We start from the raw sequence: 20,189 nt of genomic DNA on the forward strand, positions 1-20,189 counted from the left end.
AGCCCAAAGGTTTAACAGTGAGACTCAAGCTTGGTGTCGTTTACAGAATAATCGTTTTTGCGCTGCGTGTTACGTAGGTCAGAGAGGCAAGTGTTTTAACGACCTCCTCCGCGAGCACCATAACCCTGTGTGAAATAACCCTGTGCGAGCACCATTACCCTGTCACGGGACCTATTGCGCGGTTTTGTCATCAGCGCCGTCAGTTACGAAGGGAACCATCGGTATTCTGGCCACCTGGAAACCATACTTTGGACAATCTGTAGGCGACCAATTCGTTTCCAAGGGGCCCTTTCTGGCACGAGAACAGACACAAGGATTCACCAGCATCCAACCGCAGCTTGTCACCTGTCCACGTTGTTCTCTATCGCTGCGCCACCGCTCCACCCTACCGCTGCCGACAAACTAGCATCTGCGACCGGTGGAGGTGAGGTCTCCGGATGGTCTTTGCCAGAAATACCTCTGCCTGTTTGTTCTGGTTAAAAACAAAGCGATGGTGGGTTTTGATGGTGTACCGACTATGGATTTTGTTGATACTCGTGTGACTGTGTGTGCGACGAGAGTTGCTTTTTGGAAACGCCTTGACCACAAAGTTCTGTTCTCATGGGACGACGCTATTACCTTTCGTGAAGTAGGAGGAGTGGCTTCATCCACTTGGTGTTTGTGCTGTCACTGCTTCTTTCACAAGTGTTTATATCAGAGTATACAGTTCTTTCTCGTTGTTGAGCGATGTAATTCTGGACACTGATTTTCTTCAACTGTGCAGGGCTTCCGTGGGCTGTGGCCGTGGCAAGATATCTGTGAACTAGTCACTTACAACCGAGCTTTCCGAACGAAGCTCGTGCGGCGAAGGTGAGTGCTCGATGAAGGGACGACTGTACCCGGATGGTCCCTAACCTCTGTTCGTTTGTTTACACTTGCCGTTGACGATGCTTTGATTGACCTTTTAGTTATGTCTCTCGTCACGAACTGTGTTAAAAACACACTTATACCCCGCTCTGTCATGTGCATGGCGAAAGGACCCACCACATTGTGGGCGCTGAAGTGTTCCGCCACCCCGTTTGACCTTCCTCGGGGTATGAAAATAGCTCTGGTCCATAACGCCATATGCAGTTCAATAGCGCCACTAACTACAACTCCGGACTCTGCCACAGCCTTCTCTCTTTGTGATAATCGTCCGCCTGATGGTCAAATGCTCAGTATGATCAGCGAGGGCCTCTCCACATTCGAATGTCAGGCACAGGTATGAGTCCTTTCACGCCATGCTCCTGCATTTGGCTTTGCACACGGAGAAACGCCGGTCCATTTACCGTCGTCATGCAACCGCCACCAAATAGGAACGGGCTCAGCACACCCTATTCGCTAGAAACCTTATCGAGTGTTATCCTCCGAATGAAAAATTATTACAACGCAAGTCAGGGAAATGCTGAAACAGGCGTCGTTAAGGAATCGTGCAATCCATGGGCGGCGCTGGATATCCTGGTTCAAAAAAAAAAAAAAATTGCCCGCCAATCCACCCTGTGAAGGTGGTTGTAAAGCGAAGCTTTTTACGCCACCCTCACGGTGACTGCGGCGCACTTGATATTTCACACACTACAACGTAACTTTAAGCACGGCCTTTATTATTATTTACTTCACAACAATGTTCACTACTGCTTTATGATCGGTGTGATATACACTACTAGACTACCCCATAGTGGGGTAGTCTAGAAAATGAACCGAAGCAGTTACTAGGCTGGAAGGGTTTCGAATGACGTCAACCCTCTTTCAAGCAGCTGCATAAGCTTTGCAACAGCTGCAATCTAATCTTACGGACCGCGCCGAGCCTGTTTCCGTTGTTTGCCCGCAGCCCTTATCATCCATCATGTTGGCTCATCACTTTGAAGCTTGTTTTTGTGTTTTTTTTGCGAAAACGAGTGCTTAGTTGTACGCTGAATGCCTGAATTCAAGTAAGCTATACTGATATACCTGCAATTGTTGGCGGTTCGCGGGATCGTTTTTTGCTTACAACGACGGACACGACAGAACCCTTGGCTGGTAGAGGTACAAAGCTTCGCTTTAAAAACACATGGCTCCTAGAAATTCTGCGTAGTACAAAGACAGGTAAACGCAGTCAATACGAAGGATGTATATCCGCTACCAAGTATCGACGGCGTCATTCATTGCCTGCATGCTGCTTCTTAGCTTGACACTTGCTTTGCGACCAGGCAAAGGCCTATGGCAGCAGACGAGAAGAGAAAGACCGCATTCGGGACACCATATGGCCTATTTGAATGTAATGCTAACCCCTTGGGCGCTTGCAATGCTGCTGCTGCCTTCGAAACATTGATTGATAAAATATTACGTGGTCTAAAGTGCTTGTGATACCTTCATGATGTAAGAGTTGGCCGTATGTTTGGTGAACATAGCACCCACCTTAACCTTGTTGTGGTATGCATCCAAAAACCTGGACTGGTTTTAAATGAAAACAAAAATATCGCTTGGCAAACGTCGAACATTGATTGTGGAATACTTAGTCGACAAGGATGGCGTCAGGCCTGACCTTCGGAAGGCTGAAGCAGCGAACTCCTTCAAACTACCACAGTAAAGCCCGAGAGCTTCGTTCTTTCATCGGCTTGTGTTCACATTTTGGTCGTTTTGTTCCCCGATTGGCTTATATCGTTTACCCAGTGATATATTCTGCGAAATGATGCTTACTTAAAATGGACGCCGGAGTGTGACGCATGATTTTCTCAATTGAAGTGCTGGTTGCTGGCAATCACATTCTTGAAGCATGCCGAAATACAGCCGAAACGTCGAAATTTTATGTTTGATTTGCTGTTCAACGTGCGCCTACACTTCTTTAATTCAATTTATTAAACACCGGATCCGAAAAATATCGCGTGTTGAATATAACTTCGTATACCGGGTGTTGAAATATAAGCTTTACGGAATTTTGAGGAATAACATGTAGCAGTTAGTATAATTCTTATCATTGAGCTGGGTCATTCGATGAGGAGGACATTAGTAGCATGACAAATGAACTGTTTGGTAGTTTTGCATTATTCTTGAAGGGAAGAACTATTCGTTGTTAGCTTAGTCCACTTCTAATTCCTTTCAGTCTGATGGCGGAATTCGCAGCATACTCTTTTGCAGTACTCCATGTAGACCACACCTAAGGACAGAGCGGCCATCTCAACGTTCGTAGCAATTCGGGTGAAGCCGGCAAAAAAGACAGCTTCGTGAAGAGAGCATCCATGTAAGACATTATTCAGGCTACTTTGCTTATAGAAACATATTGGTGCCTGAGAAAAATGCTTGGAAACTGGAAATTGGAATCACTTGCCTAAGAGAAAGCATGGTGAGGCTTTGTAGTCACCTAATATGCGCTACATATATGCAAAGTTTTTTGTATTGTCAAGACTTTTTATGTTTTTCGTGTGTTTAAAAGCGCCCGTGTGTCATGCATTTGGGGCTGGTTAAGGACCCCCAGTTGGTCGAAATTTCCGAAGACCCCCCACTACGGCGTGCATCGGGATTTTCATTTCGCGATGTATTGGCTGGCGTGGACAATCTGTCTCGTGCGGCACATTGAAAAGGAGCGAAATGTGGCGTGACTGACTCGCTAATCGGGAGATCGCGAGAGGCAGTGCGCGCGTGGCGCGTGTGTGCGATTTTGAACAGCCGCCGCAGACAGAGCTCCGCTCATGCAGAGCTTTGTTTTGACGTGCTAGCCATATACCCTATCGACAGCGATGTTGTGAACAGATGAAGCGCGCTACTCTGGCGCTATCTCGGAACGATCGTCGCCGCAGAAAGCTCCATTCTCACTAGCGGTAAAACGCGCGCCGCGCCGCCGGCGTTAAAACGCAGCTGCGGCAGAGCAGCCACGCCAAATAATGGCGCAGTCACGTGAGAGCATGAAAATCTCGCTGTCTTTTTTGTAGGTGCGAGACGTCGCCCGCTGTTCCTTTGTCTGCTGACAGGTTAGCGCTGTGTTTGCGTTATTTGTCCTTCGTTCCTTATGCGAGTCATGTCTTATGGACAGGACAACGTCGTTTCCACTTATCATTATCATTTTATTTTACTCTCTTCTGTTGCGGCGTCGCCGCGTTAAAAAATCAAGGAGAATGAGGTACTGGGTTTCGCCTCCGCGTCCTTATATTCAGGGTCCACCTTGCCGTACAGAATCGGATAAGGTACACTGTCTCCAAAATCTTTTCACCAGAACGTCTCAGTTTAGACTCACGATTGTAAAAAAAAACACCGCATATCCACGAAGTGAATGATGATGAGTGGGCGAAGCACCGGGGGATCATTCGGGTAACCGTGAATCCCCCGTATACGTGCCTGTTTGTATATGTTTTTATATGTACATATACATATATACGTATGTATATATGCATATACATATATATATATGTATATGTACTACCGCGAACTCCTCTTACACCCGAATCCTCTGTTGACATATTTTTCGTAGAGAGGCGGGAGGGAGCCCGGAGGCGACTTTACCATTGCTACTAGGTACAGCGGGGGCGTGACACTGCGGGTCCCGTGACTTCCGCTTGGAGGGACCACCAGTAGTTTGTGCGCAGGCGCGAGTACAAGCGGGTGCGAGAGAGAAAATTCGGGGGTATTTGCTGCTTGAATTCTGACTTTGCCTAGGTACTACAGCGAACTTTCTTTGGTCCTTTTGTATAACGGTGGCTGCTGTTAAGGGGTCGATGCTATTCCTAAACAAACGCATCACTCTTTTGATGATCCAAATATAATCTCACTTTCAGGGAGCGAGCAGCCTACCGACTGGAGCAGTATTTTTTTTTATTTGAGGTGTGGCTACGCTGCGTTCCGCAACACCCCAACGACCGCTCTTTCTCAACGGCGCCCGGCATCGCGGCACGGCGGCACCGGGGCACAAACAAGAGCAGTATCCGCTTGCGCAGACAGGACCACCTACAGGGTGCTAAATGTGTTTTAACACGTAGAAGTGCTTTCTTTCACGCGAATCTCCTGGACGGTGCAGTATGCACTGATAACCAATACATGAGCACGGAGTGCTTTGGAATTAAAGCTATCCGATTCATCGTCGATCTCACAGATTAAATGATCCCCTCACGACTATCGAACGATTTCCTATGTCGCTGTTGGAACAAAAAACGCAACAAACTCACCAGAAACATTGTAGGAGCGCAAGAGTAAAATTTGTGCACGGCGCCATCAACGCAAACGCACATGCCGGATAGCCTAGGGACAAACGCATACAAAATGAGCAAAGGAAGTTCTCCGCCGTAGTACCTGGGCAAAGTCAGATACGCAAGGAGCAAAAGACCCCAGATTTTCTCTTTCGCACCCGCTTGTCCTCACGGCTGCGCACAAACCCTTCCCTTCCAAGACTGGTCCCTTCAAAGACTGTCCCTTCACAAAGACTTTGGTCCCTTCAAAGACTGTCTCGCTCAGAAGCCTACATTCCACACCACCACTACTGCACGGCTTTTCGCCGCTAGAACAAACGCTAGAATAATAAAGCGCGGGCGGCGTGGCCCAGATACCGCCAGACATTCAACGCGCTTCGTAAAAAGTCCCTAAAAGATTCGGTCCCTAGGCACCTAGGAGCTGCGCTCGGGAAGGTTGCTTTGTCGCTGCGTCTCCACGATTTCCATGGCAACACGTGTTAAGCGGAAGTCACGAGACCCGCAGTGCCGCGCCCCCGCTGCACCTATTAGCAATTTTAAAGTCGCAGCCTGGAGCACGGTGTAAGATATATACTCTTTAGGTGGGGACACTTCTCGGCTTGCTTGCGAGGCGAGATCGACCAGATAAAGTAGCAAAGGCGCGCGCCGATCGGTCAGGTGCCGGCAGCGGATACCTATCGGCGGTACGATGCAACTTCAAGACAGAAAAGGTTTTATCTAATGTTGCTATAGCAAACGGCGCTTCGCGGGAAATCTGGATTCAATGACGGATGCTCTTACTGCTACGGATTACTCGTCTCTATGTGGCATGCATGGCTCTGAGGCATGCGGCAGGCGCGGTCTCTCTGCTTCTTTATGGGAAACATGCTGGCATTAAAAGCTGGATCTCGCGCTTCCTGTCAACTTACTATTTGTTCGCGTGTAACAAACACGTGCTTGATCCGAAGCTTTTTCAAAACTTCGTGTATTGCGGCTCTATTTTTTAAAGAGTTTGGTTTACGCGCACTCGGTGACGGTACTCGGTGCTTTCGCATCGGCGATCTCGCTGTGGGGTCTCCGAGCGCACTAAGAGGGAGGGGGACACGCGTGCTTTTGATTGGCAGCAAAGCAGAACTTTGAACGAGAGCGCGTGACTGTTCGTAAACGAGAAGCATTGTTCCTCTGTTGCGAAGCAACCACTTGAGCTACCGGGACCAATTGCTTGCTGTGCGTACGTCAATTAGGTACCGTTTCGTGTTGTCCCGAATTACATTTTTGTGGTTCAAATGGTTAATACATGGCGGAAAGTTCAGCACCGTGGGGAGAACAGTGGGGCGAATGTGCATGTTATCTCACTGCTGCGAAAGCTTCACTTGCCAACACTTCCCACTCTGCGTGGGATGCGCCCAATCGTTTTTGTTTGAAACTGAAAAAAGGGCGTGGGCTTTTAATTAAGATCGCCACTGGAGGCATGCTTACAAAAACGGTGAGTGCACAACATAACAAAATAAAAGAAATAGTCATTACGCCTATACCAGAATAACTGTTATTTATTGGAAGCTGCTGTTGCGTTACATAACAAGAAAAAAGAAAAGAGAAAGAAATGTTCTTGTAGCAAAAATTCATTCGCATACACGGCATAGAAAGAAAATATAAATCGAATATCACAAAACTGACACCACCGCGAAGGCGAGGCATGGCCGAACTGTGCAAGACGACGAGTCTAAACACTGCAAAGCCTTGCTTCTTTCTTTTTGTTGGAGCTTTCTTTAGGTGCATTTCGGCCTCGCGTCTTGCAGTGTTGCCGCATTCTCATGCTAATGTAGTATCGCAGGATCCTAGAAACTGCGTCCGTCTTGTGTTCAGTGCACGGAAATGTTAACCGCTGGTCAGTGACAAGCTCAATCACGTCCCAAAACACGTGAGGGTCGTCTGCGTGACTGGCGAAATACTCTTCCGCGGATTTCAATAAGGAGTAGAGCCTGTGATTTGGGTGGGTCAATCCTCCCCTCGTCTTCAAGTTTGTCAGAGCAGCTTCCGGTGCAACGCATGAAGTCACGGTGAGTGACCGCCTGCAGGTTAAGCATGAGAACATTGACCGAAGCTTCCGGCTCAGGTAACCACAGACGTAGTAAATTATACAGTCGACACTTTGGGCTGCGGTCGAATTGGAAGGGAAAACATCTTCACATTCCCATGACTCGGTGTCAATGAGTCCATCCAATTTGGCGCGTATTTCCTCGAGCTGCTTTTCAGATGCATTTTTTTCGCCCTTGAAGATTGACTTGAAGCAAGCGAAATCCAAAATAGGGGCATCTTCTGTAGCTTCGCAGTTTCCGAACTTGGGTGGCTTTAGCAATGTGTATATGCTGAGCGTTCTATACAACTGCAGAATTGTAGGCATGTCAGGGTGATCGTTCTCACCACCTGCTTGCCGAACTTTCCCGAAAAAGCATTCCAACGGGTCCTGATTCAATTTAGCGGTCAGAACGTATCGGAAGCTGCACTTACTCAGTAAATGCTGGCAAATATCAATTGTGGACTTCAATGTGACGCGAAGGCCTTCAGCCGTCGTCCTTGCCAGAAACATGTCTTTAGTAATCGACCCATCGGAAAGCTCTTTCTCCCATTCGTTCAGCCATTCCAAGCCTTCTTTCAAGACCGTGATGTCGCTGCTGCCTTGCTTTATTCCTTCTGCCGGGTACCGTCGATTTAAGGCGTCAAACAAATCGTTTAGTCGCACTGTAAACTCAATGGTTCCCTCACAGTCTGACAGATTGCTTTTACCTTGTTCACGGTAATACTTTATACCAGCAGCCATGGATAAACTGAAAACTTGAGTCGCGAATTTTACGCGCATTTTGTCCATGTTGGATGGGTAAATATGACGCTGAGTAATTTTCGGGCACACCTTGAGCCCTCCATGGTGCACCTCGTCCTATTTGAGTACAGAAACGTAGTGTGACCATTTCACCCACTTTCCATTCACCTTCAGGTACTTTTGTTTGAGCAGCCTGTTCCTGATGCACTTAAACAAGTGCGGAACGTCTGAAAACACGTACACATTTCGTTCAGCATCAAGAGGATGTTCGAAGAAATGCTTGCCTTTCTCCATGTCACCAGAGACACCAAGATGCTTCGACATGGTACGATTTGTGCTTGCCCCATCACACACGACCCCATCAATGATTGCTCCAGCTTCTTCAAGGAGCACAATCGCTTGCAAAAGCAGTTGGCACAGCACCGTACCTCGCGTGGCGTTTTTGGAAGCGAAAACTGCCACAGGCTGCGCATAGCTGTCGGTAAACGGGCAGAACATTAGCACAAGGGCATGGTCGGCCAAATCTGGTGACTCCATGCTCTGTTCGCCTTGATCCACAAAGCCATCATAAGTCAAAGTCCTAGAGTTGAACCGCTTGCACTGTCTCACTTGCATCTCGTCCATCAACAGCGTTCCATGCCTGGAGAATGTCGGCTTCGTTTGCAACTTATTTTTCAGCGCTGAGAAAAAGTATTTGTCAAAGCCGCACTTCATATCCACACGAGATATGTAGCGTCGGATGGTTTTCACTGACGGCAGGGGGAGGACATCATTCTCTCTAAAAAACCTATAGGCGCTCGGTGAGCGAATGTGTAGTAGAAGGCACAACAGGAGCCAGTTATTTGTGTACCTTCTACCCTTTTTTGACTGGTGTCGGGCTGCTTCCACGCACTCTCTCACTAGCATTTGCTGCGTCTCTGAAAGGTTTGCTTCCGTGAGTGTTTCGCTAAGCAAGTCGTCACTTAGTATCTTCAATCTGTCACGACAAGACAATAGTTGCTGAAAGAGCTTTCTTTTAGTCTTCAACGCTTGCATCTTAGACCTATAGCAGTTAATGCGTTGTCTTCGTAATGCATTTACCTTTTCTTTCACAATTGATTTCAACGGGATTCTGATTCGTTTTTCCTCTCGGCGCTTCTCCTTCCTGTACTTGTGCATCCGGAGTGTATTGTTGAGCCTCTTACAGGGTGATTCTCCAGCTTGAAGAATGGAGCACCGGTTGTGACGCCAAACGCCAGTTGCATCCACGTAGCCACACTCCAGGTACACGTCTGCGTATTTCTCCTGTGGTGGTCCTCCAGAACAGAGTTTCAATTCACTAAAATCTTTGAGGACTTCACTCACAACACTCCAGTCACCGGAAGAGCGCAATTCACATGATTCCGGAATAAGCGCTGAATCAACTCTTCGACCAAGTGCGAAAGTACTCAGAGTGAAAGTCGCATCCTTGACTTGCTGAACATTGAGAATCTTGACTGACAGTGGATTCTTAGATGACGACAATCCAGCTTGTATAAAATGAAAGCAGTGTAGGCCGGAGTCACACAGTGTGTGATGGTTCCATTCAGAGTTTGGCAAGTGGGCGTTTGAGGGGTCTAAGCACACTCCTGAACATTCACGTCTGTTCTCCTGTTCTTCTTTCCCTGCTGACGTTTCTGCTGCAAACAGTCCACTAGAAGCGGTGGAGTTTCCTCTCAGGAACACATTTTTGGATGTTTCGTTGCACATTGGTTCAGGGGATATTTCGCTGTCCTCCTCTTGCGTTAAAACCATTGCAGGATCTTCTTGAGGTGTGGCAGCTGTTGCAGTCTTGCAGTCTTTGTTTCTTGCCTTTGGTGGGGGTGGTGAGTGTCTCGTACTAGGGTATGTTCTTTTCCTTGACGCCGGTAAAGGATGCGCGGAAGAAGAAGGAAAAACACAAGGAATTGCATCTTCCGAAAGAAGGCTTCTTTTTGGCACGTCAAGCAGGATCTCTCCTCCTAGCTCTGAGAAGTATCTTTTCTTCAATATCATTTCGTCTGTGAAATGTTTGCTGCAAACTACATCCTTTGTGCTGAGCGTACGGTCCTTCCTAGGAATCGCTTGAGCCCATGCTTTGAGGCGTTCTGGATCAGAAGGAACATTGAACAAAATTGATTTTTCTTTGCAGGTCTGTAAACCTGACTTGCAACCGCTAACGAAGCATTTCCTGCCCATCGTCGCTTGCTGTGTAGTCTCGTTGTTTCTTCAGATTTCGCACATGGCTACTCACCACTTAAAGTCCATTTTGCAGACGGCAATGTTCAAAACCTGGTCAGCGAACGCGGCTCAGCACGCAAGCAACATAATGTGACGGAAGGCGAGCGAATAACAGCTACTAACATTTCAACACCACAAACTCGGAGGGCCTCTAAGCATTTCTTAAGCCGGATTCACACGACGGGTTAGACCACTTAATCAGAGACATGGCTATAGCTTCAACAAATCATGCCGCGAGCATTTCGTCAGCGGCTTCCTTTTGTGCGACGTGATTCGGCTGCAATGAGCCACGTCACGCTCGTCCGAAGTATAAACCGGCGATCCGTCCCGTGCTGTGAATCTTGCCTTACGAGTTTGAACGCCACTTGGCACGTTTTGATTTGGCCTTGTCACGGTGGGCCTTACCGAGGCGCATTTAGAACGCAGGCAAAAGTTTTCGCGGACATGGAGTGCGCGCATAACACAAGCAACCAGTGATCGCGCCTAAAGCCCCTATATTTATAAAAGTAGCGCCATTCTTAGATCTTGCCGCCACCGCGCTCACCCCGGCGCTTCCTCCTCGCCCTCTCTTAGCCGCCTCCTGTCGCCCCAGCCTCCTCCGCTCCCCCATTGGCCAATCCGTGTCACGTGGAAGTTCGCGTCGCGCTTTTGTATATTTTTTTTCTTTCCAGCGCGCTCCGACTGCCATTCTCGGGCCTGTGCGACCAAAGTGCTGTACGCACGAACGGATCAAACGTGTTAGGGACAAGAACTTCTTTGTGATGGCATGCTGCTGCGCCTTAAGTTGCCGCAACCGACAAGGCGAGGGCAAAAGGCTTTTTTTGTTTACCATCCGGCGTGCGCAAACGCTTGCTGCACACTTGATATTTGCGCCGTCTCGCATCGTCGCGTTGCTACTTCCAAAACGGCATTATTAAGACCAGTTACTGACTGACGAAGCAAAATCGTGCCTCAAAAACTTGTCCGCAGGGCGCGATCGAAGTTTTCCTCGGATTTCCTCTGGTAGCGCGTTAGCTGTCGTCTGCCACGGCAGGCCCGACGCAGGCGGCGCCACTGTCGATATCGCGCCTCGATCTCGCTGGTCGCGCCGAGCGCGATAGTGGAACGGAGGAGGAGGGAAGTGGATGGCGCTACTTTTATAAATATAGGGGCTTTAATCGCGCCGCCGTATCTGCTCCGTCAAGGCGATGCCCTCTTCCCTCGCGCCCCTCACCACGGTGACCTACTTTCACGCGTCGCGCAACCATTTCGGATTTCCCGCGAATCGCCCGGTTGCTATAGCAACTGTAGATAAAACCTTTTCTGTCTTGAAGTTGCCTCGTACCGCCGATAGGTATCCGCTGCCGGCACCTGACGGATTGACGCGCGCTGTTGCTACTTTATCTGGTCGATCGCGCCTCGCGAGTGTCCCCACCTAAAGAGTATATATCTTACACCGTGGCCCGGAGAGAGCCCGTGGTACAGGCGGCCGAGGCCAGCCGGGCTGCGCATGCGCCGCAGTCGGAGAGCAGGCACACACACGCACAATCATGCGTGGAAGCCGCCTATCTCTCCCCCGCCACTGCAGAGCCGTGCCCTCCTTGCCTTCCTTCCATTTATCCGCGGCCCACTCAATAGACGCACGCGGAGCAGCCGGAGGGGCGAGGGAAAGAGTGCTCGTCGCCGGCCTAGCCTCGCTAGCCTCCCACCACGGCTAAACTCTAGTCGGGCAAAGCTTCCAGCAGGCTCGCAGCGCTAGCCTCGCAGCCAGGCCCAAGTCTACTCGGGGGGTAAGGCGGCATAAGATAAGGTCGACTGGCGCAAGAGACTAGAGATAGCGGGGGTTCAGCCGGCCCGGAAGGAGGAGGGGCCACGCGCTCAAAATGACGACGACGCTCAAGCCAATGCTGATGATCATAGTTTTTTCTACACGAGGACATGATCCTCGGGAACCGAGCCCTTAACAGCTTCGCTGTAAACAAACAATCGTAAACCAGAACAATCGAAACAAGCGCGAGTAAGACTCCGAGCGCCTAAGAGCGCCGACCAAAGCGCTCCGCGCTGCGGCGTCGGTGGGCACTACAAGACCAAACTAAGCTAACCAAACAAGCGGAAGAGAGAGCTGACGCGAGAAGACGATAGTACGAAAGGAGTGGTCCGGCTGAGACCAGATACGAATACGCTTCGAGTGGTCGGGCGGGAACGCAGAACACCAGTTACCCGCGAAGATGTCATTGAAGGGGCCGCTCTCATCGGTGTCCGCCGTTCGCGGCTCGCGTCTTTCATCTCTCGCTCCGCGCTCGCTCTTTCGTCTTTCGCTGTGCTCGTTCGCTCCGTTACGCCGCCAACTCCGACGACGCTCGCCGTAGGAACAGCCCCCCCCCCCCCCCTTAGATCTGCGCTCTAAAAAATAACACCGCATATCCACGAAATCAATGATGATGAGTGGGCGAAGCACAGGGGGATTCCTTAAACATGTTACCTTAAAAATTCCCTTAAAACATGTTACGAAGGAATGATCGATCTTGAACGCATATTGCAAGCATGAATAAGCGACCTGCCAAACTGATAGGCGATGGCAACGACCGTCGTCTCTGCTACCTCGCTATCCGCCAGCAAAATATGTGCTCCCTTCTCGCTGTCTCTCAACACACAATAAAAAACACTGACAAAGCTTTTAAAAAATTTCATGTGTTATTTGTGGCATATACAGCGCCCCAGTACCCTGCACTGCTTCGACATAAGAGATATCTCTGGAAGCCTAGGCCATTGTCTTCAATATTGTCCTCAACTCTGTTACTTCAAACTTATTTATGCGTTCGGCTTGCCTGCAGAAACAATGATTCATTAGTCGATTACAGGAGGGCACAAATGTCGTCGCACGCGAGCGCCTAGTCACGTGGTAGTGTTTTCAAATCTCGCGTGCTTTCGCAGTCCCCCAAAAATTAAGACCACAGAAGCTATTATCTAGGAAATAAATTATTGGGATATTTCTCAATAGGGCTCTACGAGTTCGTCATAGAAGATATAGGCACCTGATAAATAATTTAATAGTAGGCAAATTATTTATTTTTTCGTACTCTAAGCTCACAGTAACAAAATACTTTGGGCTCTTAAAGGGGACAGTCAACAAATGTCAGCCGGTCGCCTTCTCGCAGCTCACACGCGGATTTCTTAATGCTTAGAACGGGTTTGCCGAAACATCCTGTAGGGAATTGGGCAGCTCAAAGCACGCAATGAGAAGAAGTGTACATAAACCATCATAAATGCATCCGTCAGTTCTCCGTCTATGCGATGTTAGGCGTCGAAGATTCGCTCATAATTGCGACACTGATGCGACAGCTGAATGGAGCAGTAGAGGCAGGCGCTGAAGGAATACGAGTTCCATGAATCGCGTTGGCAGGAATGCCATTTCTGCGCTCCGCCTACCACATGTCCTAAGGTAAATCTAGAATCTACATTAATAATAAATAGAGAAATAACAGGAATATTGAAGATATTGAAGCGTTAGGTTTAGAATTAGGATGTATAAATGCTTTATGTCATTCTACTTATCCTCCTATTATTATACCTGTTTTCATAAAGATGAATATAACGCCCCTGCCTCTTTTTACCATTCTAAAAAAAGCTGCAATAATTGGCGACTAAACTATGCCGAGGCATGCCACTCAGTTAGACGGGGAACACGTAGTGAGCGAAACCGTGGAAGAGTCCGTAAAATGTGGTTCCCCTTTACTGCTCACATGTAAACAAATAAGCCGGTTGCTTCTTGATGGGTTTCGTTTTAAGCTGTATATGCATCTCCGCCTCTCACCTCATCGAGTAGAAGGAGGCCACGAGGTTGTAGTGCGTGATCTCTGCGCCCTTGGGCAGTCCCGTGGATCCCGACGTGTAGCATAGAGCTAGCAATGTCTTCCGAGGGTCTGCAATGGGGCACTCGTGGAAGTCGTTCTCGTCCGGCTTCGAAAACTGGGAAGCCGATACGAAGCCAGCTGCACGACCCATACAGAAGAGGGTCTGCAAGAAGAGACGAGTTGAAAGCCAACGTCTCGCGTATGTAAGTCGCCAAAACGAGCTAAGCTTAAACAGAAGTCTTCCACTCCAACTGTATCTCTTCGAGCTACCATACAGGTCACCTTTGGCTCGCCTTTCGGAAGAACGCCTACTAGAAGACCAGTTTACTATAATTAACAACACTTCTGACCCCACATGTATCGGTAAGAGTGCGCCACGAGAAACAAAACCGGAAGTCGATCGCCCGGATGAAACAACATTATTTAGCTCTAACAACAATACTCTGGATAGTCTAGCCAATGACGACAATAACATATTGTACAGGGATAGTTCACCCTCACAATAAAATTGCGCCACATGCTGCACTATAACGTTAAAGACATATATCACATTTCACTGAAAGTCTGTGAATATTGCACATTTTGAATATAGATCAAATAGCCCCTGCAAATTGATTCGTATTTAGGTTCCTTATAACCCACTGTGAAACTTCGGAAAGTTAAACCACGCAATTTTTTAAAATTCCTAGTGGATATCCGATCGTTCTGAGGAATAAACATACTCTGTACAATCTTATGCATACTATAAAAAATATATGGTACCCTCCTCGGGCGTATCTCGCCGGCACATGACCTTGAGCCATCTGTGATACCGCATTTATATTGGGCCGCTAAAATAATTTCCTGACCTACGCGAGAGAAATATTATAAGCACCTTCTTTCCCGACAATGCAGCACAATCTTGAAAAGCAATGATTAGATGTGAGTCGACGACGAACCAAAGCGTTCATCGATCGGATTGGGTTCGGGTTCTTTCTACATTATTTTCTATCGCAAAATGTGTGATTATTTTTGTAGCCACGTGTCTGGAAATTTGGTAAACGGTATATTATACTGTCACCTCGAACATTTGCGTTTCATTACTTTACTCATGCTATCTGAAAACGTCACAGAAGTATGCAAAAATTTAGCTTCGCCTCAGGGAAGACGTCAAACAAGCCAGTAAAAAGGCATAGTTAGAACTGTCCACCTACAAAGCGTTCAATATTCCCTAGCGCCGAATCATACTTGACAACATTGCTCACAAACACGCGACCGCCGTATGGTGAGGCACACATACTCATTCTTAGGAGTTCTTACGCTAAATCACCAATTGGTGGCCGCTAATTGTTATTTATCTTCTGAATTAGCAGTAACATGCGGGACCACCCGTGAACTCTATTGTAAGATACTCCAAGCCTCACTTTTCGCACGCTATCAGATGATATCAGTCTCTGCTAGAGCATCCAAAGTTCTGCATGAAAATCGAAGGAACTCTACAAGACGATTCAGGCACCGCTCACAGGTACTTCAAAGCAATTGGTTTTGTTCCTCAGTCAGAACAAAATATGTTGCCATTCATGAAGGCCAAGATATCACCGCAAACAAACCAGATGGACCTAATTACACAGGGTGTTTTACAGAATCTTATTTTGGTTACTCAGAATTTATTTTGCTGTAATTAGTTCCCTAATGAAGTTTATAATGCAAAATCTTATTAAAATGGGAGCCCGCGTACATATGTCAGAAGAGAAAGAAAAGCAAGTGCCCACAGTGAGCAGGATTTATTAGCACCTTTGTTTCGGAGGCTGAAATTCTCCCAGGTTCTAAATAGTAAGAGACATGCCTGCAAACAAACTTGTCGGCTTTTATTTAAGAGTGGCGTGCGGGATTTGTTCTTTCAAAACACGATTGAGAGTGTTGTCATCCGCACGCGCAAGAGAGCAGTGACGCCATTTATTAGCTAACTTCACGTGCTTTCTAAAAAGCCCGAGAAAAAAATGTCGCAGTTTGACCCGAAAGGCGAAGCATCAATTGCGATAGCAAATCAGTAGAGAGCTATAAGGTGTAAGCATAGTAGTTTTATCAGCTGTATAAACTTGGACATGCAGCAGTACCAGCAACGCGCAGAACTGTTGTCGACGCCGTCGGCGTTTTGCCCGCGTTCGCACCGAACGCACGCGGCGTTGGTGATTGTTGCCGGTGCCTCTAGCGGCATCGCACCGATGGCCTAGCGGTAGAGCATCCGCCTCGTATGCGGGAGGTACCGATTTCAAACCCCGGTGCCGCCGGGAGCCCACCGGTTTTTCTCATGGGTAGAGATGTCCCCTGGCCTGGTGCTCGGCTGTCGTGGGGGTCCACATCTCGAACGAGGGCCCAATAGAGATTTCAGCTGTTGTCTCTGGGCGCCTCTTGTCCAACCACAGACGGCCTTGTAGACGAGCATCCGCCGCGGCTGTGGGAGGCAAGTGCTGCCGCCGGGTACCTACCGGTAAAATAGGTACAAGCGCGCTCCCGGCCTGGTGCTCGGCAATTATGGGACCTCAACGCTTGGAAAGGGGTGTTTTACCTCAACCCGAAGGTGCCCCCACCTCAAAAGGTGCTTGGGGCGCCACATGGGAAATGACCGCCATGGGAGCGGCCCAGACACCACTTTTTTTCCGTGCTCACGTTCGTTTCGACGGGAATTCAGGGCGCAGGCTCCTTTCCCAAGCGTATCACCCCTGAAGGAAGCGGAACGCCAGGCCGGGGTACGCTTGTACCCTTTTGAACCAGTGGGTGCCCGGCGGCGGTGGGAATCGAACCCACAGGCTCCCGCAGCCGAGGCGGGCGTTCGGAGATTTTAAGGCGAAAGCCTTTAATGGCTCATACTTGCGGCGTCCGACAGTCCGTCGGTCCGTGCCCTGGTACGGTACCAGCTGTGGCCTCTCCCCCTCACACTCTCTCAGCAATCACGTGATGGCACAGCGGCGCATGGCAACAGTTGCGCCGCCACAGCTGTGGCCTCTCCCCCTTACACTCTCTCAGGAATCACGTGATGGCACAGCGGCGGCGTCCGTCCGCCCGTCCGTCCGTGCCCTGGAACGGTACCAGCTGTGGCCTCTCCCCTCCCACTCTCTCAGCAATCACGTGATGGCACAGCGGCGGGTGGCAACAGTTGCGCCGCCACAGCTGTGGCCTCTCCACCTTACACTCTCTCAGCAATCACTTGATGGCACAGCGGCGCCGTCCGACCGTACGTCCGTCCGTGCCCTAGAACGGTGCCAGCTGTGGCCTCTCCCCCTCACACTCTCTCAGCAATCACGTGATGGCACAGCGGCACATAGCAACAGTTGCGCCGCCACAGCATTGGCCTCTCCCCCTTACACTCTCTAAGCAATCGCGTGATGGCACAGCGGCGCGCGCGGCAACGCTTTCCTCAGACGTTTCTGCAGCAGTCGAGTTAGTCGGATGGCTCCCAAGTGGCCCGGTGATGATTCCACGACAAGCGGTTCGGAGCAGCACCCAAAGAATGTGGATTCCCCCGATACCAAACGCCACTGGTAAGACATGGCATAGTCAGTCGAATGGCCACAGGCTTTCGCCGAACACACTTTGGATATTACAAAGTGTTCTTCAATTTTTTTCGACGAGATCAAAACGGGACACTCGTCGAGCAGCGTCGGACATCTTTACCACCATCTCGCTTCGTAAAGTTTTTATATAAATGCCCATTTCGTGCCACAGCTAAACGGCGCCTCCCCTCCCTCTGTCCCGTCCCCCCACGGCCTTTCGCGCAACGGACGATGTCGCGTTTGCTCTCCGTCGTGAGTTCGTCCCCCGTGAAAGCGCGCACCCTTCGCGCACATACAGCATACGGTGGTGGTGGTGGTGACAACTTATTTCTTGGCCTTAAAATTGCTGCGGAGAGACTCCCGGTGGTAGGAGCTTCTTGGCTTGCGGTGGGGGGCCCTCAGTCCAGGGCTCCGCTTGCGGCTGCCGCACTGCGGGCCCGGTCAATCAGACTCAGTTGATCGTCTGGGCTCTCGCTGGCCAGCAGCTCTCGCTATCGCTCTGCTGGAGGGTGCTGTATGCCCACGTGATATGAAATAAGGTTGCTTTAGCTGAGCACCATGGGCAACAAGGAGGGTATGCCGTAGGAAGTATTTTACTGAGGATGTGCTAATTGGGATACGTGCCGGTTTGAATTTGTCTCCAGCTGACCGATTCCTCTTTATTTAGTGTTCGCTGCGGTGGAGAATAGCTTCTCGTAAGTCCTCCACAGTGGTTTAGAATTGCGTAGTCGCACGGGACGGGAACGGGTTCCTCAGGGGATGAGTTGGAGGGTGCTCGGCTCGTGTACCCTCGAGCTACCCTATCCGCCGCTGGGTTTCCCTCCGCCCCATGTGACCTAGGGTCCATATTGTCACGCTGCTGTGTAACTCGCTCGGCGAGCTTCGTCTGCCCCCGGAGAAATTGTCACGCTGCACGGCGCAGCCGAAGGAAGAGGAAGTAGAAGTGTGCGCCAGGAGCTGGCCGCTGCCTGTTGGGCTTGGATGACCGTCCTATCCTTTGCGCTACGCTAACTATTCATCATTCTTGTAAATAAATCCGTCCCCTCCGTTACAATTTGGTCGAAGGTGCTGGGTACATCCCACTGGACGACCGAGCTCTACTAACCCTTCGATGCAGCAAGCGGTTGGCCGAGCTACGGTCTACCACCGGGAGACATCGTCATGAGCGATTCGGACGGAGGCGACGTTCGCGAAGAAATCGCAGCAGAAAGCATTCTCTGTAACAACCGAGCAGATCTTCAACACATAATCTGGGCATGCCCAAAGAAACAATACAACAATAACTGTTCAAAACCACAACAACCCAATTTAATAAGAAATGAGGAGCGATGGGAGAGCGTGTTGCTCAGCTCGGACCCGGATGTTCAAGCAAGAGTAGTCCAAATGGCTGAGGCCGCCGCCGCGGCTCAGGGGTTGCCGGCCGCCGTCTAAAGGGGGGAGGCTTCTAGTCATTACCCCCTCCTCTAACCACATTTTGAACAAAATAAAGTTATTTCTCTCTCTCTCTCTCTCGCCCGAGGGAAGCCGGTTACTGGACACCTCATCGAGAAGCACGCAGATTCTCAGGCAAAGCGAATGTGGACGTCGAGGACTGGTTGAGACACTACGAGAGGGTGAGCCGTCACAATGAATGGAGCACGGCTGCGCAGCTCTCTAACGTTGGGTTTTTCCTTGCGGGAACTGCCGTCATGTGGTTCGACAATAATGAGGGCTCGCTCACAACTTGGGACAGGTTCGTCGAAGAGATAAAGAAATGCTTTGGCGATTCACTTTCGAAAAAGAAAAAGGCTGAGCAGACACTTTCACGACGAGCGCAGTTAGCGGGAGAGACGTGTACCACTTATATCGAAGAAACCCTGACGCTTTGCGGAATTGTGAGTGCAAACATGTCGGACGAGGACAATGGCGGACACCTACTCAAAGGAATTGCCGAAGATGTGCACAACTTTTTTATCTCTAAGGAAGACCTCACTACCCCGTCTGACTTAAGGCGTCACTGTCGTACGTTCGAGGCTCTGAAGACCCTCCGCATTCTTCCAAAGTTTGGTCGGCTGGAGCAACGTCACCAACGTAGCCAGTGTGGACGTATCTTCCTCTAATGACCTGGCTGCTTTGGTACGGCAAGTTATTCGAGATGAACTGGCTCATTTTCAAGGCCCAGATGGCACGTGTGCCACCAATGCTCCGTTGATGAGCACTACTTGGAGGCGTCGGCAGCCTGGCCGCGACCTTCCTGCGGTGACCGCCCCGTTTGCAGATGCACGTGTGCCACCAATGCTCCGATGATGAGCACTACTTGGAGGCGTCTGCAGCCTGGCCGCGACCTTCCTGCGGTGACCGCCCCGTTTGCGACATCGCCCATGCCCAGAGCACCATGATCCAGCCCCAAGCAACGAGTTTTGAACGTAGACATGACAAACAACCTCGACGTGGGTCGTCTCCCGTCTGCAATACGCCTTGGAGGGTTGCAACAAACATCCGTGAAAATCGCAGCCACCTGTGTGCTACAGCTGCGGCGCTCAGGGACACATCGCGAGATATTGCCGCCGTCGCCCACAGCGTGCTCCGCGAGATCGCGGATATCCGCCTCGCATACAAGAAGCTACATCCTGGC

At 49.8% G+C, this 20,189-nt stretch overlaps 1 protein-coding gene across 1 annotated transcript in view; it reads right to left on the bottom strand.

The window, feature by feature from the left end:
- Positions 1-20,189, bottom strand: part of LOC119450778 (uncharacterized) — a 164,832-nt gene that overhangs the window by 83,441 nt on the left and 61,202 nt on the right. The window contains exon 5 of the mRNA XM_037714279.2: positions 14,003-14,205. Within this exon, the coding sequence (XP_037570207.1) occupies positions 14,003-14,205 (203 nt within the window). The remainder of the gene's footprint in view (positions 1-14,002; positions 14,206-20,189) is intronic.

Source organism: Dermacentor silvarum, chromosome 4 (assembly GCF_013339745.2).
Source record: "Dermacentor silvarum isolate Dsil-2018 chromosome 4, BIME_Dsil_1.4, whole genome shotgun sequence".
Taxonomy (NCBI): domain Eukaryota; kingdom Metazoa; phylum Arthropoda; class Arachnida; order Ixodida; family Ixodidae; genus Dermacentor; species Dermacentor silvarum.